Source organism: Nuphar pumila, chromosome 11 (assembly GCF_984573655.1).
Source record: "Nuphar pumila chromosome 11, dmNupPumi1.hap1.1, whole genome shotgun sequence".
NCBI lineage: Eukaryota > Viridiplantae > Streptophyta > Magnoliopsida > Nymphaeales > Nymphaeaceae > Nuphar > Nuphar pumila.
The window spans coordinates 42,403,237-42,425,801 of record NC_143259.1 but is presented as its reverse complement, the minus strand read 5'-3'; the positions used below and the strand labels follow the sequence as shown (position 1 = coordinate 42,425,801).

The 22,565-nt window shown below is 39.2% G+C and overlaps 1 protein-coding gene across 1 annotated transcript; it reads right to left on the bottom strand.

Moving 5' to 3' along the window:
* Positions 1–1,839: 1,839 nt before the first annotated feature.
* LOC149822309 (putative LRR receptor-like serine/threonine-protein kinase At5g48740) lies at positions 1,840–22,230 on the bottom strand. Its single transcript, XM_089980251.1, has 4 exons — positions 21,990–22,230; positions 2,440–2,614; positions 2,236–2,362; positions 1,840–2,052 (listed from the first exon to the last, which is right to left on the bottom strand). Exons 1-4 carry the CDS (start codon positions 22,228–22,230, stop codon positions 1,840–1,842), a joined length of 756 nt encoding a protein of 251 aa, XP_089836377.1.
* Positions 22,231–22,565: the final 335 nt, after the last annotated feature.

Below are 22,565 nucleotides of genomic sequence, written 5' to 3'. Positions count from 1 at the left end.
AAACACAGGCAGCTATTGAAAAACAAAAAACGTAAGCGTAAAGTTTTGGCATTATATGGGTTTTTGAAAAATATCATGAGAAAATCATGATATTTTCAAAATATTGCTGATATTTTGGTATTTTAACATTTAAAATGTTATTTCATTAAAATATTATTGGCTGTACGAATCTGTGTCTGAATCAACATATCATAGTGTGCCATGTCCTTGTGACATAGGCCATTGCATGTACTTTTGGATAGGTAGCGACCATTCTTTGTTGACAGCAATAAAGAAGATTAAATTCATTTTGCATTCTTGATAGTTCCATCATCAAGACATTAGATCTCATAAACCAACCAACATTCACCTTGTTCCTTTTCTTAGGTTAATTAGACTATATATCTAGGGATGTAAACAAGTTAGACTCGGGTTGGATCTAAGCATTACCAACAAATTGAGATTTAGATGGGATCAGATAAGACCAAAGAATCCAAAACCGACTAGCTTAAAATTTTACATTTACACATAATCAGATTTGGGCTCATATGGGATGCAAAACTCAATACCGAGTCCGGATCCAATTATTGATCATATCATGATTCGGCTACTGAATCTGACTAGTCGGATTCAAATTCAAGTCAGATGGTGGATTAGATCCAACCATGCTATATTTTTCTCAAAGATAAAGAGTTACTCATCCATTGACCTCCTATCCTCATAGATGAATATTTAGTTGAAAGTGTACTTGAAAGAAACTCCAAATTCAACTAGCTGAGTGAAAGGACCTTAGTGGCCTTTGATGGCTTGAGGGGGCTACTGGTGGACTTGAGAAAGGAAGACTTGCTGGTTATTGAAAAATTAGTTTTAAGTCTCAAGTGTACATTGAAGGTTGATCAAGCTTGTTCAAGCACAACAGACAATTCAATGACAAACTGTGGTCAAGTACTATCCACACTGAAGCTACTCAATTTCTTTATGACCAAGTAATGCTCTGTAGTACCACTGAGGTGGTATCCCATGTGGTAAGCGGGGTCCTGTGCCAAGCTGAAGGCCCAGGTTTGAATCCCTCTGCACATGGGGCTTAAGAGATATCTGGTAGGGGTCTGCCTAACCCCAGCTTGCCTTTCAAAAAAAAAAACAAGTAATGCTCTGTAGTAGCAGCAATATTTGTGCTTGCAACAGGAGACACTTTTACAAATGTCAACAATTTCTTTATCTTTTCCAAGCCGCATGAGCAACACAAAAGGCTCTGCTCAATATTTGTGATTTTCTGTTTGAATTCTCGATATGGCTGTCACACGTAATTTGGACTCAGCAGTAGGGTTGAGTTATTTAGTTGAGTCCCCAAATCATGACAAGAATAAAATGATAACCATGTAACGGTTTCACCTCCACATTTGCCGCGAATTGGGTAAACTTCAAAGTCTTGTATGTCATACCAGGACCAATGGGTAGCTCTGGGCCACATGCAGCCTTCAATTGGGAAGTGTATCAGGTCAATGTTAAATATAAACCCTAATACTTTGGCCAATCTTCAAATCAGAAGAAAAATCTTCGATTAAAAACTCAATGGGATTCAAAACATGTTTCTAGGAGTAAAAAGTTGCAATGTTGTCCAACTGTACTGCAGTTGTTTCCAAAATACATAATTGTTTATACAACATTTTCTTGAAGCATTTACACAATTCATGGATGGCACATAAATATTACATACAACCAATATTCTAGTTCAAGAGAATAACTGAGAAAGTGGGGAATTTACAGATGCCCTTGGTGAGCAAGCATGACACGTTAAAACTGTTTTCCCTTTGGGGCTCTGCTAAGTCTCTTCTACTGTATTTTTCCGAGAAGAAAATGTTAACGGAAACAGCAGCAAGAGCGTAAAAGTTCAAGATCAAAAGCTGCTTCTAGTTCATGTAAAATCTCTGCCATTGATGGCCTAAGGTAAGGATCATCTTCCACACACCTTAAGGCAACAGAAGCAACCAGTTCCATGCTTCTTGCATTGTACCCATGCTTTAGACTTTCATCCACAATCATGAACCAGCCAGCTTCAAAGTTACATTTGACCTGCATTTTAAATGATCACAAAAACAAATCATAAATTAGCGCACATTCACATGTGCAGTTTGCATGCCTGCGTGGTATGTATGCAAGTCTACATGAGCATGCATGTTTAATCCATTGATAGATGATGAAGGAAGCTACAACATATCAAGCAGGATAAGAGTTTCAATTGAGTTTTGAAGGTACCCATTCAACCAAATCAAAGGAGCATGGATCACAGGGACAGCGCTGCTTCAAAAAAGTTGTCCCACAGATCAACTCCATTAAGACAACCCCAAAGTTGAAGACATCATTATCATCAATTAAATGATCCCTGCACACATCAAAATAGTAAGAAATATATGCATACTATATAGAGCAGTAGAAAGATAAATCTAATCAAAAGTTTACTGTGATCTCAAGAGTGAATCAGTTTCTGCATAAACAGCCTCTGTGTTCGCCACTTGTTTATGCATAGTGACAAACCCACGTAGCTTTATGTTCATGTTCTGGTCCATAAGCACGTTCTTGCTCTTCATATTGCCCTGTGTTGTTTCAGGACTGGCACTATGTAGAAAGTTCAATTCTAACATGTTCAGAAGACATTTTGTATGTTAGTATAAGTGATAGTTTTAACATGTAGAATAAACAATATACAATGAGTTCATATTGAAAAAGTCTTGACTAAGAAACAAATTAAAAATAAATTAGACCTAATGCAAGGTCCATGTAGAAGAGGAAACATATACATAAAGAGTTGAAATAAATAGAAAAAAACTTACAAAAAACATTAAGTAGTGACTCAATATGAGTTTGTGGTTCACATGAAGCAAATTTACAAAAATGTAAAATCAAATAGCAATGTGATAAAAAATATTGAGATCTGTTCTTAATCTGCAATGTCATCCCACGATATGCATGCCTCCAGTACATGCCAGAAATAAAAAATCCCAAAAAAAACTATAATCTAATCTAATAAAAAAACTGGCTGAGCAAACCAAAGTGATCACCATTTCTTGAATTATTGTGTTTTCTGTAAAAAGTTACAGATGGGTGCCAAGTTACAGTGTATAAAGATGCATATACATATACATATTCATATTCAAACGTTCATACATACATGAACATAGACATACAACACACATATACTTGCTTACCCATGGTAGAATTCAATAGTCAAATTGTACGTCTTGCTGCCAACTGTATGAACTCATGAAATGCCTTTGCATTTAACACAAAATTTAAGGCACTTTTTGGGAGAAAACTTTCATAATTTTGCATTTCACAGCAAATAACCATCACCAACTGGGTAAAGATATTATTTTCCACACACATGCATGTAAGCATGCTCAAATACACACCCAACAACCAAAAAAGTGTCACTTTCTGAAACTAAATGAATACGCTGCAAGTGTAGAGAATTGTGTATAGCATTATTGAGAAACTTCAGTTACCTTTTGCAATATCAATTGCAATCTTCAATCTGCGAAGCCAATTCAATTTTCTTCTTTTACTTTTAAAACCTGAAGCAATCTTCACAAGTTCCGTGAACTGCCTACAATAATATAATCTAATGAAAATGATACAAATGTTTACCTTTTGTATCATTAATTGCATCTTTCAACTTGCCAAACCAACTTGTTTTTCTTCTTTTAATAATGTGACCTGAATTTTATTCAGATAGTAATTCAAACTACTGAGATTCACAATTAAGGCGAGTATCAAAAGTTTCAAAGAAAATGCAACAATATAAAACAAAGACATAATTTTTCCACTTTATATTTCAACATACCACGCAAGATTTCTGCTAAAGATTCATCGAATAGATGATCATGAGCTAAAGTTTGATTTTCTGGTTTATGGAAATATCCATCCAGAGAAACAATGTTTTGATGGTTGGACGATTGAAACACCTGCAGATTTGGCATGATAGTAAGTAACTAAAAGTTCAAATGCAATTTATTCCTTTTAATAGCAACAGTGCATCATATTAAGAAGCTTCTTAGCATAGTATGTTTCAGTTGACAACTGATGTTATTTTGCTCTAACCTGATCCATCCTTAACTCTACTTCAAGGTTACATGTTGATTAACATTAATATGAAAAGTCTCTAGTCATCATGAAAACATTGCTCTCTCTCTCTCTCTCTCTCTCTCTCTTTCTCTCTCTCTCTCTCTCTCTCTCTCTCTTCACAAACATAGACACTTATGCAAGCATTAAAGATAGAATAGATAAAGAGGAAACAGGATTGCTGAAACTTGCAATTTAGACACTTATCACAAAGAAACCTCTAGGAAAAAGAAAGGAAAATAAACCACCGTAAAACCATGTCCAAGATTGCAAGGGATTTGCTTTGTGTTACTGGCATTTGTTTCAAGTATAATCCTGCTAAGAGACTCAATGCAGTCAGCATGATGAAATCAATGATTTTGCAATTTTCTAGAGCTGTGGATTATCAGGCTGATTCCAAAGTTGTTAAGGATGCATAAGAGAAAATTGAGAATATGTTTTTGTCTGATATGCATACCATTTTTCTGGTTTTACCACATCATCTGGATTAACAAAAATTAATAATCATATTCACCTTCCAATAATGAAACAATTGGAAAGAATATTTTAATTGCATGGTTGATGGACATTTTGTGGATGTAGTGTGGATTACCATTTCGGGTCAACTAAACATGGAGCACTTTTACCCAGGTTTACCAGAAACACTATAGAACATGAGGAAGCATGCTTCCCCCAAACGCGTTTCGGAAGCGCAAAATGTGGCACTTTCAAAACGCATGGAGAAGCGACCATTTTAATTGGGAAGCGTTCTTCCCATTAATGGGGAAGCACACTTCCCATTATTGGGAAAATCGCTTCCCACTCGCTTCCCCGTTTGTTGCCCACTTGCTTCGCACTTGCTTGAAGTGAGTTTCTTTGTTTTGAGGGGGGCTTAGACAGTTTTAACTTTTAATAAAAAAAAAATTAACCCAATATCAGGAAAGCTCAATTTTTGTTCGCTTTCCACTTGAATCTTAGGTCGCTTCCCTTTTCATTTCTCCATCGAACCCGGTTCGATTCCTATGTCATTTCTGGTTCGCTTCTCTTCTCGTTTCCGAGATGATTTCCGGTTCGCTTCAAAGTCATTTCATGCTTCCTGTTTCCTAAAATTTTAGAAATGTCCCGCTTCCTGCTCCCACTTCCTGAATCTCTTCCCGCTCCCGCTTCCTAGACTTACACCTTTGCTTTTACCAAGAAGAGTTCTTATCACAGTCCTATCATGTTTGAGACTAGGGATTCCAAGATTTATGGAGTCAAATCATTGAGATTCTTCTAAATGCAGACGAAAAGAACTAATTTTAAAGCTATCATTTTGACAGCTGGAATATAAAGAATTGTTGCCTTCTATGTAGCAAGTTATTAATAAACTTACTGGAATCAGGTACATTAAAAAAGCTTTGAATAAATTTCCAACTGGTAATGTGTCTGAAAGTGTGTAATATATCAAAGAATGTGATTTTGGTAACAAAATGGATGCGTTGATGACAAAAAAGCAATTAATGCAAAAGAAATCCGAAGGAGTGATCCACAAAAACTTTAGAAGAATAGAAATCCTTATGTGATAAAAAATAAAATAAAATAAAATATTCAGTGGCTCAACAAACATGATAAAAGCACAATTCTTTTGTTTTGTCAGTTAAGGAGAAAAAAGGAAGAAAGATTCTTCAAAAAAGTTGAGTTAGATGGGCATATATTGAGGAAATTCATAGTACAACAACAACAACTATGCCTTCATCCCAAAACAATTGGGGTCAGCGATATGAACCAAAAAAAAAATCATTTTGGGTCTTCCACATGAATCCTTCTCCTCCAATGTCATGTCCTCGGTGAGGTTCAAAGCATTCATATCCTTTCCTATCATCTCCGTCCAAGTCTTCCTAGGCCTACCCCGACCTCTTTTAACTAATATATTTTCCCATTTCTCCATCCTTCTAACTTGATCATCATTAGGCCTTCGCCGAATATGTCCAAACCACCGTAAACGATTCTCTCTCAACTTATTTTCAATGGGTGCAACGCCTACCTTCTTACGTATCTCCTCGTTCTGAATCTTATCTTTTATTGTATTTCCACACATCCATCTAAGCATATGCATCTCAGCTACACTCATTTTTTGAATATGATGTCTCTTGGCAGCCCAACATTCCGTACCATATAGTAAAGCGGGCCTAATAGTCGTCCTATAAAACTTTCCCTTCAACCGCAATGGCATTCTACGATCGCACAACACTCTAGTTGTACTTTTCCATTTTATCCACCCAACCTTTATCCTATGATTTACATCTCCATCAATTTCTTCGTACTTTTGAATGATAGATCCTAAATATTTGAAATAGTCATCCACCGGTATTACTTGCTCACCAAGCTTCACTACACTCCCATCACTACTTCGTTGCTTACTAAACCGACATTCCATATATTTTGTCTTACTCTTACTCAACTTAAAACCGCTTGCTTCCAATGTCTGTTTTCATAATTCTAACTTAGCATTAACCCCAACTCTAGACTCATCGATCAAAACAATATCATCAGCAAACAACATGCACCATGGCACATTTTTTTGAATTGATCTTGTAAACTCATCCATCACTATAGCAAATAGGAAAGGACTTAAAGCAGATCCTTGATGTAACCCAACTGTTATAGGAAAATTGGTTGTCACCCCTCCACAAGTGCGGACATTGGTTACTTCTCCTTCATACATATCTTTAATTATACTAATGTACTTGAGAGAAACACCTTTCTTCATCATTGTCAACCAGAGAACGTTCCTAGGTACTCTGTCGTATGCCTTCTCCAAATCAATAAAAAACATATGCAAATCTTTGTTCCTCTTTCTATATCTCTCAATAAGTTGTCTAAGAAGATGTATAGCTTCCATAGTTGATCTTCTAGGCATAAAACCAAATTGATTCTCCGATATCATGACAACCTTCCTCAACCTAGACTCAATCACCCTCTCCCAAAGTTTCATAGTATGACTCATGAGTTTTATACCACGATAGTTTGTGCAATCTTGTATATCACCCTTATTCTTATATAGAGGCACTAAAGTACTCTTCCTCCACTCATTAGGCACCTTATTTGTCCGCCAAATCTTGTTAAAAAGTTTTGTCAACCATTCTAAACCTTTCTCTCCCAAGCATTTTCAAGCCTCGATAGGTATACCATCTGGGCCAACTGCCCTTCTTGATTGCTAAACCATTTACCCCCAGATTGTCCTAAGGTAATTAAAGAGGATATGCTTTTTTTTCTTTGAATGATTATGATATTATCCGAGCCTAAGTTCAATGGTTACCCAGCTTATTTATACCTGAATGGAGATACAGTGGAAAAAGCTGTAAGCAAATTTACAATGCTTTGATGAAATCTAAAGCATATGTTGTTAAATACACTCAGAATGTTAGTACTTAATAAGTAACAATGAATTGTATTAGGAGGTTCCTTACATTATTTTATTTCAATCATGGAGCCATGCTTGATTAGGGAGACTATTTTGCTGGCCCATGAAATAAACGATTCCATAATGCCTTCTGGATAGCATACTTTATGAATCAAAATTGATAATGTTAAGGCATATTATCCACCAAATTACAACCCTTTAGAACAAATGGTCGAGAACATTAGATTGAAAGAAGGATGAAAATTGAAAATTGTTGCTTTTATGTTTTGATTACTGGATCACTAGGAAGTAATTCACTAGCATTGGGGGTTTACACCAGAGAGACTCCATCTTGCTGAAAAAGATGGTGAGTGTTCCACTCCAAGATGGTCTCATTTCTCATATCGTTTGATGATGATGCATTTACCTTTTCACTCATTTGATGACAAATCTATGCCAAACCTGAAGTATGCTTTTTTGTCTTTTGCAAGAGCTGCATGCATACATATTAGTGATCCTAAGGATTCAGTGATTTACTAAATCCTTTAGAGGATGGGACAATGGGTTCTTTACCAATTAAGCGCACCTCTCCTCACTTTGCAGTGGAAGGCCTGAAGCTGACCAGTGTCTAAAAATCATCACAAACCATTGTAATAAAATTTAAAAACATGGAAATCCAGGTTCTTTCATATGCAAGATATGTGACCTAATCCTAGTAGTTGACCTAGTAGTTCCAAATCCTAGCTGCTTTATACTTGTTCTTGAAGGAATTTGAGAAATTTGCTTGAGGGCAGTGGAGAGGAAGCAAACTACATGCATTTGGTGAAGGAAAATATTGTGTGTGAACTAAAAAAGGAAGATGTCGTTAGCTTTAGGAGGTTTGAAGAACTGGATAAAGCTTATTTGGATAATTATCATTTTGAATTTTCTGGATGCAATTGTTCATTTGGCCTCTTTAGACATTAAAATACTCGAGTTTCAAGGCCTTATTGCCTGTGGGAATCCCTCATGGAGATTCTCAGGCATGGAAATATATCACTTGTATATATAAAAAAGGGCCTCTAGTGCAACTTTCTAGAGCATAGGCAAATAAGAATGTAGCTTCGTTCGTCTGAAGGGTTGATAGATAGTCATCTGATCCTAAAGGTCAATTATCTGGATGTTCAAGACCAAATTTTGTGGCCATTGGATCAATCTTTGGCATATCAATATACTATCTTAGCAATGGAATGCAGTTCTTACTACTCATCTCACTTTAAAACTTAATTCTCTCACAGGGATGGATTGAAGAATGGAAAGGATATTTGGCATTTTACAAGAGAAGATATTTGACTAGAAAATGGAGAAATTAATATGGTGAAAAGGCAATTTACTAGGGGCTGCCTGGTGGTTTCTCTTGAAATGCTTGCCACACAAGATAGAATGAGGAAATTTTGTATTTCAATGCCAAATATGTGTCATCTTTGGGAAAGGAAGGAGACAACTGACACATGTTGCTTTAGTCACAAATGGAAGAATGCTGCTTCTCAATACCATACATGAGGATCCTTTTTGTTAATTGAAATGGTGGTTTTCTCTCAGTCATGACTTCCATTGGAATAAAATTTTTGCGAGATTGTTTTTCACATTATTAATTGAGGACATGGAATGTCCGGAATAAGAATCATCATAAAAAGAGTACATACTACATAACCATATGATGAGCAGATAAGCAGAATAATAATAAGCATAGAGTTTCTGGTTCAAAATTCTGTGGAGCTATCCAACAGCTTGGCAATCTGGAAAGATAAATGGAAAAAAGAAGAGAGAAAAAAAGATCAATAATGAAGGTTGTCTATCCATTGAGAAGACTGAAAAGGTAGTTTGAGAGGCTTGTGCTTATAAATATTTGAAGTTGGAATGACCTAGGGATGAGTTGCTCTTAATTTCGGTTCTATTACTGCCTGATATTGGTGTGTACCCATTTCCTTGGCTTCAGGGGACAGTCCTCTTGGAAGAAGGGTGGCATTAACAATCAGGACAATGAGAGCAATTATATTGTGGGAGGGACAAAATCTCTACCAAATGTCTAAAATACTGAAACTTCAATTATGGAAATGGAAAACAGTGCAATTTGGGCAGAATTTCAACATTTTGTCTCATTTTACCAAATAGCATTGAGCATCGAGGGTTCCTGTTGGCACTCTGCATCTTTTTCTTCTGCTGCTCATAGTGATTTGGAGGGATGGTACCGATTTTTTGGCAATGTGAAAATGTGTATATAGGTAATGCCATTTTCAAATGTGCCTAACATGTGAACTTTGGATCTCTTTCTTGGTTGTAAAATAGAGAATGTTATAGTTAGGTGACTCTTAAATTACCATATGGATATTAGAATCATTCTACTACATCAAGGTAAGGGACTTTCCTATACCACATTATTAGAACATCAGATATTATCACCATAGTTGGCAAACCCGTGACTCGGACCCGGATCGCTGGACCCTTGACTCGTGGGTCAGCAGGTTGACTTAGTAACTTGGATTAGTTAGGACATGATTTTTTTAGTGTTAAGACATGGAAAAAATCAAACTCAGAACTGTATAATCACTAAAATTTAGCACATGACATCAATGACTAAGCTATATAAGTGTGCAACTATACATAATTGTTGATATTATGATTTAAAAATAGATGATTCTTTATAAAAATTGTCCTTTTATAAGCATTATGCATTAAAACCATGAAATGCATGACAAAAGACACATAAGTGGCATGTGGATCTGTGGTCCTGAATCGCCAGTTGGGGTCCGATCAAGGTCAACTCAGGCGATTCCCGAGTCAACTCGCCGGGTTTTCCAACTATGATTATCACAACCAATAAAATAATGAATCATTTTCCATTATAATCCATTAGTGACTTAATTCTAGACAAGTGCACGCTGTTATGAACAAAAACATTTGTTCAATTTTAGAGAAAAACATAAATGGGAACAGTATCATTTAAAATTACTAACACTAAGTATCATTAAATATTAAAATACTATTTTAAACACCCCAAAAATATTTGCACAGTTTTCCAGCTATCAGAACCTAAAGTTCCTTCTGTATCTTCCTACTCTTTTCTCTATTTGGTGAGATATTATTTTTCAAACTCTGCACTACATCTTGGGACCTTGTCCTTTGAAAAGGTTAGGACAAATCATTTAATGAAATGATAATAGAAAGATATAACAAGAAACATCAGATTATAAGAGCAATCAAAGGGTCAGATTTCATAGAAAAGAATGCAGTGGTGTTATGACACTTGAAAACTTGAATAGGTTTACCTCATTGGAAAAGGAATTCTGGCCATGCTGCATTTGACTGTCTCTTACTTTCACTGGCTTTCTAGTAGGCAGCTTTTCTTCATGGATCTCAAAACTCCTTTGGGCCATAATGTTGCTGGAGTTGTTGGCAGAATTTGTGAAAGTGAGGTCCATTGCTGCAACGTCTATCACAGAAATATGCCTTGTAAGAATAGCATGTCTATCAATGTCAGAGGGGGTGGGGGGGGGATGATTCTGCATAAAACTTTTGTCCAGTGAGATACAAAGCATACATGAAGTGGTTGAGCACGATTGCAGTTCCTCCACAGACATAATTGAATCCGAAATCCCTTCTCCCATGGTATTGATGAATTTATTTGCAGAATCTATGTTCCCCTGATTGGAGACAAACCCTGTACAAGTGAGGTCCAGTATTGCAGCAACTGATATATACAGAAGTATATTTTTAAGAAAGCATGGCTGTCAATATCAGAGATAGAGAGATGATTCTGCTTAAATTCATGATTCATAATAGGAAAACAACATCTAATATGCATAAATATTTTTTCCATAGAAATACAAAACATACATGAACCGATTTTGATGCATGGCTCTGTTTCTTCTACAGACATAACTGATTCAGAACTCTGGACCATAATGCTATTAAAGTTGTTTGTAGAATCTATGACCTCTTGATCAGAGGGAATCCCTGCACCCAAAGATGTATATTTTAGAAAAACATTGTTATTAATGTCATATGTATATATATATATATAGAGAGAGAGAGAGAGATTATTATGCTTATATTCATGATTATAATAGGAAAATGAAAACAACATCCAATAAGCATAAAACTTTTGTCCACTGAGATACAAAACATACATGAAGTGGTTGTGCATGATTCGACTTCTCCCACAGACACAACCGATTCTGAAATCCCTTGACCCACGATATTTCTGAATTTGTTTGTAGAATTTGTGTTCTCCTGACCGGAGGGAAACCCTGTGCAAGTGAGGTTCATTATTGCAGCACTTGATATATACAGAAGTATATTTTTAAGAAAAACATGTCTATCAATATCAGATATAGAGATGATTCTGCTTAAATTCGTTATTTCTAATAGGTAAACAACATCCAATAAGCATAAATATTTTGTTCATAGAAATACAGAGCATACATGAACTCGTTTTGATGCATGAATCTGTTTCTTCCACGGAAATAACTGATTCAGAACTCCGGCCCACAATGTCGCTAAACTTGTTTGCAGAATCTATGATCTCTTGATCGGAGGGAACCCCTGCACCCAAAGATGTATATTTTAGAAAAACATTGTTATTAATGTCATATATATATTTAGAGAGAGAGAGAGATTATTATGCTTATATTCATGATTATAATAGGAAAATGAAAACAACATTCAATAAGCATAAAACTTTTGTCCACTGAGATACAAAACATACATGAAGTGGTTGTGCATGATTTGACTTCTCCCACAGACACCCACGATATTTCTGAATTTGTCTGTAGAATTTGTGTTCTCCTGACCGGAGGGAAACCCTGTGCAAGTGAGGTCCATTATTGCAGCACTTGATATATACAGAAGTATATTTTTAAGAAAAGCATGTCTATCAATATCAGAGATAGAGATAGAGATAGAGATGATTCTGCTTAAATTCATTATTTCTAATAGGTAAACAACATCCAATAAGCATAAATATTTTGTTCATAGAAATACAGAGCGTACATGAACTCATTTTGATGCATGAATCTGTTTCTTCCACGGAAATAACTGATTCGGAACTCCGGCCCACAATGTCGCTAAACTTGTTTGTAGAATCTATGATCTCTTGATCGGAGGGAACCCCTGCACCCAAAGATATATATATATATATATATAGAGAGAGAGAGAGAGAGAGAGAGATTATTATTCTTATATTCATGATTGTAATAGGAAAACAAAAACATCCAATAAGCATAAAACTTTTGTCCACTGAGATACAAAACATACATGAAGTGGTTGTGCATGATTCGACTTCTCCCACAGACACAACCGATTCTGAAATGCCTTCACCCACGATATTGCTGAATTTGTTTGTAGAATTTGTGTTCTCCTGACTGGAGGGAACCCCTGTGCAGGTGAGGTCCATTATTGCAGCACCTTATATATACAGAAGTATATTTATAAGAAAAGCATGTCTATCAATATGACAGAGAGAGAGAGAGATGTTTCCGCTTAAATTCATGATTTATTATAGGAAGAAACATCCAATAAGCAGAAATATTTTGACCATAGAAAGATAGAGCATACATGAACTGGTTTTGATGCATGATTCCGCTTCTTCCATAGACATAACTGATTCAGAACTCCAGACCACAATGCCACTAACACCTGATATGCAAAGATATACATATATTTTAGAAGAAAAACATTTTTTTCAATGCCAGACAGAAAGAGAAAGAGAGCATTGTGCTTATAATTTTATGATTCTAATAGGAAATTACATCTGATGAATACAAAAATATTATTATATGTTGGAAGACAAGACATACATGAAGTGACAGTGGTAAGTGATTCCACTTCTGCTTCTTTACACATATTGGATAGAACATGTATCCCAGCTATTAGTAGAAATATGCATGCTAAAACTGCAAGTCTTTGGTAACTCTGGCCATGTCGGTCCTTCATCTCATAGTCTGTGATAGAATGATTGTCTGCATCTTTTGGCATTTGAATCACAATATCTGCTGGCATTTCACTTATAGCCCTAAGTGAGAGTTGATCAGATGTGAATGAGGAGGATTGACATGCTGTCCTATTTGCTCTGCATAGGAAAGAAGAAGTCGTGAATATGTAAACTTTTTAGTAATTGTAGTGCATAGAAAAATGTTCACAGTAACTTGTTTATACCTAATTATCAAAGTCTTTTTGTCCAAAGAATGAGATGAGGACAGTTTAGGCCTATAACTTTTGAGGTCTCTGAGCAGTAATATCTCAAGTTAGAGAAAACTCACACGGTAATGAACTAGCAGGAGAGTTGGTATCAATCAAACAGATTAACTATTAAGGTATACTGCACTGTACTCACAGCTGGTGAAAGTTTTGTACTCTACCCAACATTTCATAAGTTATTCCTTCTAAAGTACTGTTTCCAAGATTGAAAGGAAAAATGTTCAATGTTTATAAGTCTCACCTCAAATGGATGAAAATAAAACAAGATATTCATATTTGGTTCCAACAGAAACCAAAACCTAGCTCATTTAGTGTCAACATGCCTTCCTCGATATTCTGAAGAGCAATATGACAGAACATAAAACAATCATAAACATGGTAAATCGGTTAACAAAGAACAGAAAGGAGATCCATGAGCTTTCAAGTTTCTTTTGAGACTGTTATTAGTAATTGTAGTGCATAGAAAATGTTCACAATTACTTGTTCATACCTAATTATCAGAGTCTTTTTGTCCAAAGAATGAGACGAGGAGAGTTTGGGCCGATTCTTGTAATGGGGTTGGCTTGTGACGTCGCCATCGTGAAAATCCAGCGAACTGAGAGCATGAATCTTGCAGAAAAGGCCATACTCCACCATGAAAACATCAAAAAATAGCAGAGAAGGGTCATTGTGGGTAGTCGTCAGATGGGTAGCGTTGGATGGCATGCAAGAACCGGCATCAGCGTCAGCAATCAGATAATTTCCATCGAAAATACCTATAGAGGACACAATTTCAATGAAGAAACTTGTTAAGATTCTGATATGATGTGAAAACAATGGTATTCAAAGAAGCAAAGAACCGATGGAGAAGAAAATTATGTATTTCTGTATATCACCTTCAGATTTACATATCAACATATATATGTTACACACCACACTTCCCTTTCTTGAGTAGATAAGATCCCAGCCTATTTACACAATTTACAAAGGAAAGAATAAATTTAAGCAAGCAAATATACAAAAAGAAAAAGGATTTACAACAAATGGAAAGGGAGAAATACGTAAAGATTTGAGTCTATGTAATTTCATGATTCCCGGATGCCTTAATCTACTTCTTGGGGAAAATCAAGACAGAAAATCTTAACAAAACTGCTATTTCTTGAGATGAGTGGTGGTGTCATCAGTTACCAGGTGGTAGATGGCGGTGGGCGACGGCTGAATCAAAGGTGCAGAGGATCAGAATGCTCAAACGGAGGAATGCTTGGTGATCCATGAGTTTCTCAGAAAAGAACCCTGAAAACCATCAAAGAAATGCACAGGAAAATCGCCCTCAAAGAATTGAAGAAAGAAAGACTCACAGTGAAGAAGAAAAACGAGAGAATTTGCAGACGGAGTATACCTCTTGACTCCGGCGATCGGTTGAGTGAGAAGCAGATTAACAGAGGGGAGAGAAGGATGGAATCTTGCTGTAGTCTTCTGGCTTACAGAGAGAGAGAGAGAAAGAGAAAAAGAGCTAGAGCTGAGTTGAAAGCGTGGGAAGCGCAACAGAGTATATGTATTTGTATGTAGTAACCAGTAATCCGGCGCGAACAGCTAGCGGTGTTAATGGGTCGAACCCCCGCTAAAATAAGTAGGTCCAAACCCGGATCCGACCAAGTGATGCGGATATCGGATTCGGGTCCGACCAGATTTTTCATAAGAAAACCATTTCAGGATCCGATAAAAATTACATAAACGAGACCCGGTCCATACCAAGTAAAATAACAATTTTTAAGTTTTTATATGGAAATATTGTGGATCTTAATTGGAACTTGGGTCTGACCCGGGTTTGGTATAAAATTTCGTAAATCATGCCTGACCCATTTAATTATCGGACCTCATGGGTCTGACACGAATAGTTAATTGGACCCCTTCTTTTTGTAACCAAGCCCTGAACCTACGAAAAGAAAGGAAGAAGCAGAAGGAAGAGAACGAAAAGAAAGGAAGAAGCAGAAGGAAGAGAACGAAAAGAAAGGAAAAAGCAGAAGGAAGAGAAGGAAAGGGAAACGAAAAAGCAGACGATGGTTGTTAGTACCGAAAGGAAAGAAGAAGTACAAAAGCAGAGGAAGGGAGGGGATGAAGAGGAGAAAAGTGTGACCATGGTACGTTAATCGCTATTGTATGTCTCGATGTACTGTTATAGGTATTATTATGTATAGCAATTACTATGAATAGGGATTACTATGAATAGCGATTACTGTGTATAGAAATTATTATGAATAGCGATTACTATGAATAGTGATTACTCTGTATAGTGATTACTATGTATAGAGATTACTTTGTATAGTGATTATTATGTATAACGATTACTCTGTATTGCGATTACTGAGATAACGATTAATGCGATAGCGATTACTATGTATAGCGATTAACTGTGATTTGATATTTTGTGTTACATGCAGGTCAGAACATAAGCAGAGCAACATGTGAAAAGCTGAAAGGGCGGTGTCAGTGGCTTATAGTTCTGTCGTGGTTCAGAAAGCTGAGTGAATATCAGAAGGACCGATTAAGAAAGATGTACTTCAGCGGCCTTCTAGACCAACATTATTTTGAAAATTGCTGGAACACCATGACCCACCTTGTTAATAAGTGGAACCATAAGACAAACACATTCCAGTTTGGAGTTTTTGAGATGACCATGACCCTAGAAGATGTGGCACGGATTACGAGTCTCAAGTGCCATGGAAGTGTTGTCCTAATAAGAGATTCAAACTATAACCCAAGGAACAATTGCACGACCCTTCTAGGAATGTCGATGGAGGAATGACGAGAGTGTATTTCTGGTAGAAGCAATTTCCGGTTCGTTGCATGTGCATCTGAAGCAGCTGACCAAGAGTTGCACAGCTTCCTTCTTTATTTTTTTGGACTTACTTTGTTTTCCGTTTATTCTGGTTCGAGAATAAGTTACTTATAGCTACAGTTCCTGAAAGACTTAGATGAAGTCGACAACTGAGCATGGAGTGCTGCTATGCTCGCACACTTGTACAGTCAACTTTATCGTGCAAATAGGGGTACGATAACCGTCGGGGGGTTTTGGTCATTTGTTCAGGTATTTGTTTATTACATATTTAATGCTTATGGACTAAGCTCGTTGAAGGTTATAGTCTTACTAATATATTATTTTTATAGGCCCGAACGTGGGAGCATATTGTCCCTTGCATCCTCAGTGTGGCCCTGCAGTTTGTAGTTTTCCCAAGATTGGCTAGTGGGCTTCAATAAATGTCAAGGAGGAAAATACTCAGTTCATTTTAAATGAGCTGCATTTAAATGAGGTAAATGGTTTAAAATCATTGTAATGTTTAGCATTCTTAAGTAATCATCACTTTAAGATTTTGTCTTCCTTAGTACAAATCATTATCTCCTTAGCATCTAACTTTCATTAGCATAAATCGTTATAATGTTTAGCATTCTTAAGTAATCATCGCTTTAGGATTTTGTCTTCCTTAGTACAAATCGTTATTGTATTTGCATCTTTCATTAGCGTAAATCGTTGTAATGTTTAACATTCTTAAGTAATCATCACATTCAGCATTTTGTCTTCCTTAGTACAAATTGTTATCGTATTCAACATTTTGCTTGAATAATTATGTCTATATCTAAACCACAATCTAAATTGTACAGGTTGTGTGGAGACCTTATGGGGATGGGGAGGACAAGGACGATAAGGTTGTTGCCGAGGCTGCGAGTCTGTCTGTCTGTCTGCGATATTTGGCTCTTTAGCAAATGTGAAGCCGAGTTGCAGCATGGTAGTCGAGTACTCCTACAAGCAGGCTTGGGACAGTCGATACCAAAATTGTCAGTGGTATTGAAAAGGAAGACGAATAGTGGTGGGGCCAGGAATGTGAATTGGCACAAACGCTTCAGGAAACAATTGGATAACTGAAACAAAGAAGGTGTTTGTGTCATACCATATGATTATAAAGAACGACAATATGACCCCAACTATTTCAAACACTATTAGCAACCCATGCATGAAAATCGACAAATTAAGAAGAAGCAACCTAAAAGTGAGGTCACTGTTGTAACGCCCCAAAATCGTGGACTTGAAACCTTTTATGAAAAAGGTTGAAAGCTTTGAAATCAATCATTTATCAGAGTTTAAAAACAGAAGTTCAGCGGAAGATCAGGTTCAAAACAACAAGTCCCTAGACCTTAGGCACATTACAACCAAAAGCAGATTCCCCCTTACAAACCGATTTGCAGTTCAAATACATATTTTATTGAAATGAAAAGAAGAACCACATTTTGGTAATACAGTTTTAGAAATGCAGAGTTATAATCAAAATAGATGCTTTCAAAGAAACCTTGTACCACATCTATCAAAAGAGTCCCCAGGAGCGCAACGTCAGGAAAGGGCATTGCCTTGAATGCATCGCGTCATCGTGCCATCGCAAGCTATCTCAATCTGTTCACCACCTGCCCATGAAAATGGGTCAGTCTCACAACAGACTAGTAGGGGTGCAAAGGACAAGAAAGAGCAAAAGCTGCAATAAGCAAGATAAACGCTAGCTAAAGCAGGAACAAGCAAGACTAGCAAATCTAATCAAACATGCTATAGAATAAGCAAGGTTCTAGTAAGACAAACAGCTACGTACAAGAGCAATAAGGATTATAGTGTTAAACAAGCAACTATAGCAATCCCACAGATACAATAGGTGAAGAGTAATTAACTCTATTTACCAGTCAAGCAAAGCATTTGCATAAGATAGGTATTCATAACAACACTCGTAATACATACAAGTACCATTATATGGTTCAGTCTATCGGCCCGCAACTATGATAGGCAAACATGTGGCAGTTATATCACAACATGCAACAACTAGCATAATGCTAGTATTATAAGTAATTGACTAGTATGAGAAGCTAGTCATTACTTAGCAGAACTGCGCAAGCAGTTTAACCAACAAGGGTAACGCTTCGATAGGCGTACCTAGCTCAACGAGTAGCATACCTAACTACCGAGCTAACAAGCAAGCAAGCAATGCACGTCGCAATATGCGTATCTCATGATCATGTGTATGAGTTATATCTTGTCTCATTACTAAGCAAGTCGTTGTGGGTACGCACAAGGCAAAAACGTAGAAACAACCGAGATCGATTCGGGGGTCCATTATGCTATGTATTTTATCATACCCCGAATGACTGACTGAGTCCGCTTCCTAAGGGGACGGTCTGTGACCAAGAGAGTAAATCCCCAAAGGCAAACAAAGGCCCAATGGATGCGCATCCGTACTTCTGCAGAAGTGGCCCAAAGGATTTCCCCTAACCTCCGATGACTGGGGAAGGTCGGATCTTTGCCTGAGATTGCCATTAATGATTGTCCATCAGAGTTTTGTACCATCCATCCTCTCTCTTGATGAACAGTCCCGAATGAGCACGACGGAGGGTTTCTTAACCGTCGTCCCATTCTCATGCTCTGGTCTTTCAACCCAATCGAGCATCTTGCCTGTGAAGGCGCATGATTATTATTTAGGTGAGTTATACGCGCTATTGCGCGTTCGAGGCAAGCACACAATTCACAACCTACTCACCGCAGTACGCATCGTACCTATTCAAATGTATAATCACGATCAAAGGGGTCAATCCCCAGTGAGGGTAGAAACATCACTCTTGTGATCTCAAACACATGTCATTGCATGTTCGAGGCAGACATAGACCTCTCATCCAACTCATCGTAGTACGCAACGTACATGTTCAAAAGTACAACCACGATGAGAGGGGTGTGGATCTCTTGCAGGAAATCCCAATGCTTTTGCTTTATAGAAGCCTACAGTGAACTCATTCTAGTTCCAACTGATCGTGCTCAGGTCTTTTAGACAATCGCGAGCAATCTGCCTATTAGGCGAAAACGATATAACAGGATTAGCTTAATGTGTCAATACACGCTTAGAGGTTACTATAGATCTCTCGTCCTGCTCTTCGTAGTCCAAACATATCGTACGGAACTAAAGGTACAACTACAAGAGGAGGAACATGGATCCCTCGTAAGAGATCCAACAATACCTTCGCAAAGGAAGGAAGGTGATACCATCTGGGTTTGGCCAGAAAGCCTAGAACTAGATCTTGCATCAGAAGTGATGCAACGCTTATCTAGCGATGACCCAAGTACCTTGAAAGGATTCCCGTCCTACTCGTGCACATGCTCCTAAACAAGGTTATCTGAGTCGTATCGAATAGGCGAACTGAGGTTGTAACACATCTATCCCCAATACATCGATTTGGGAGGTCTGACCGCTATCATTGCTTTACATGCTATACTTTCCTGAAAATAGGATCGCACCTAAGACCATCATCTTTGGAGAACCGAAGTGCATAAGTGTGTGTCGAGACCTTTAAGACAAGTGAAACGATATACACTATACACTCGAAGCTGCACTCAGGGAGTGCAAGCCGACAAGAGGCAATCTCGTGCACATACTAATACAAAGGCAAAACGAGGGACAAGACTCGGTGGGCGAAACCGCACCGCGAGGGTAAAACGCTAAAACTCCACACGAGGTATGAGATCATACCTCGATCATCGTAACGCACAAGCAGGCAACTACGCAAGCAACTCGTGAGGTATGAGATCCTATACTGACTACGCAAGTGTAAAGGACAACTCACGAGGCATGGGGTTGCACCTCAATAGATCGATAAGTGTAAGCAAGTGAAGAAGCATACGACGAAGATAGAATACATGCATGAGCAAGGCATATGCATGAAGTGCGGCAACAAGATAAAGACGAATACATACAAAAGGTAAGAGCAAGAGCAAGCAAGACAACACAGGAAAGTAAAGCACGAAGAGTAAAGCGAGAAGCAAAGGCCATGGTGCATAAAGCGCGGGGCAACAAGTTATTGCAGGAAGTAAGGTGCAAGAACGTAAAGGAGGACCAGGCATCCTGGAGAACAAGGCAAACATAAGCAAGTAAATGCCAGAGCGCAAAGCGCGGGGCAGCAGAAAAGTAAAGTACGGGAAAGTAAAGAGGACAAAGATCGCAAAACCGCGTCCTTGAATTAAAATACATGAAATATAAAGACAGAAATGAAAAGCCTAGGCACATATAGCGCGGCGGCGACAGAAAGGAAAGTGCAGGAAAGTAAAGAGGACAAGGATCACGAAACCGCGTCCTTGAAGGTAAAGACATACGTATATACATTATACGTATACATATATCATCCTCTTTTAGTTATCTTTCTTATTTTAGCATTTATCAGATCATTGTCCTTTCACGCAAGAATCCCCTACCTTAAGGGGTTGCGGGTCCTCGTACACGTGCAGCATAAGCAAACAAGAGCTCGAGCCACAGAGGGCGAGCTGGATCCACCGTTCAACCTGGAGAGCTTAGATCATTAGGATATGCCGAAAATACACAAGCAACAAGGCCTCCTGCCTGCAGGAGGCAGAGGCAGGAGCTCTGCATCCTGCAGACAAGGGTGCCAGAGGCAGGGGCCTCAGCCCTGCCTGGCAACAGCACCAAAGGCAGGGAGCAGAAGCTCCCTGTCTGCCAGGCACAAAGAAAAAGGCAGGGAGGGAGCAGAGGCTCCTCGCCACGCCTGCCGCAACAAGGCAGGGGGGAACACCCCCTGCCAAAGCACGAGACAGGGGCGCAGCCCCCTGTCGGCAGCAAGAACAAGGCAAGGGGGAAAAGCCCCTTGCCGGAGAGCAAACACCGAAATGCAGGGGGGAAGCCTCTGCCTGAAAACAGGAAAGCAGGGGGGCTCCACCCCCTGCAGGGAAACAAATGGAGAGCAGGGGGCTTCAACCCCTGCTGAGGAAAAAACAGAAGGTAGGGGAGGAGCCTCTCCCCCCTACCGAAAACAACAAGGGAGCAGGGGGACTCGTCCCCTGCCAGAAGACAAATACAGAGGGCCTCCCCCCCCCCCCCCCCTTGCAGGCAAACACAAAAAAAGGAACAGGTGGGGAGGAACCCCCTGTCGACAAAGCAAAAGAGGCAGGGGGCCGATCCCCCTGCCGAGAAGCAACGGAGGGCAGGGGGAGCTTCTCCCCCTACCAGAAAACAAAAGGAGTGCAGGGGGGCTCGCCCTCTGCCGAAAGACAATCACGAAGGTAGGGGGACCCCGCCCCCTACCGAGAAACAAGAAAAAGTGGCAGGGGTGGAACCCCCTGCCAAGAAGAGTCAACGACAGGGGGCTCAACCCCCTGTCGACCAACCTTAAAAAGGGAGGCAGGGGGTTTTAACCCCCTACCAACAGGCTGTGACGACAGGGGGCTCACCCCCCCCCTGTCGATCAACTCTGCACAAAGGAGAGACAGAGAGGAGGGTTATACCTCCTAAATTAGGGGAGTTTGCAGGCTGGAGGGCCAAGGGCCACCGTCGGCTGAGGCCACCCGGACAGAGGGTGGTGGCGTTGTCGAAGTTGGAAGGCTGTCGCCGGCTGCAACCACCGACGACAAGGAGGCAAAGAGGAAGAAAGGGTGGTCGGCCAGGCTCGAAGGTCGCCAGCGCACGGGGTTGGTTGTCGTCGGAGCCGATCGTTGGAAAAGATGGCCGACAGCGAGTTGCCGACATCGACGACACATGAGACAGCAAGGGGGAGGCGACGATCGCCGGCGGCTGCAGCACCTAGGACGGCGGCCGTGGCTGACGGCGAGTCGTCGGTGCTCAAGGTCGCTGGCGCTGATCGGCAGGTCGTCGGAGGTCACCGCCCTCACAGCCAAAAGAGGGGGAAGAACGTGGTCGCTGGTGGCGCAGTCATCGGCAGACAGGGGGAGTGCTGGATCTCCTGAAACTCAGAGGCTGTCGTCGACATCGATCGCCGACATCCTGCACACCGGGGACGAAGAGGGGAGTGCTCGCACCTTTGGGAGGCCGCAGAAAGGATCGCCGGTCAGAGCTGCTCGCCG

What these genes read in the sequence shown, in the direction of transcription:
- LOC149822309 (XM_089980251.1), bottom strand. Translation starts at nt 22,230, where the DNA reads ATGTCGGCAACTCGCTGTCGGCCATCTTTTCCAACGATCGGCTCCGAC. An exon ending in GATTCACTCTTGAGATCACA is followed by an intron (nt 2,363 to 2,439) that starts GTAAACTTTTGA and finishes TGATGTGTGCAG; the next exon opens with GGATCATTTAATTGATGATA. An exon ending in CCTTTGATTTGGTTGAATGG is followed by an intron (nt 2,053 to 2,235) that starts GTACCTTCAAAA and finishes TTTAAAATGCAG; the next exon opens with GTCAAATGTAACTTTGAAGC.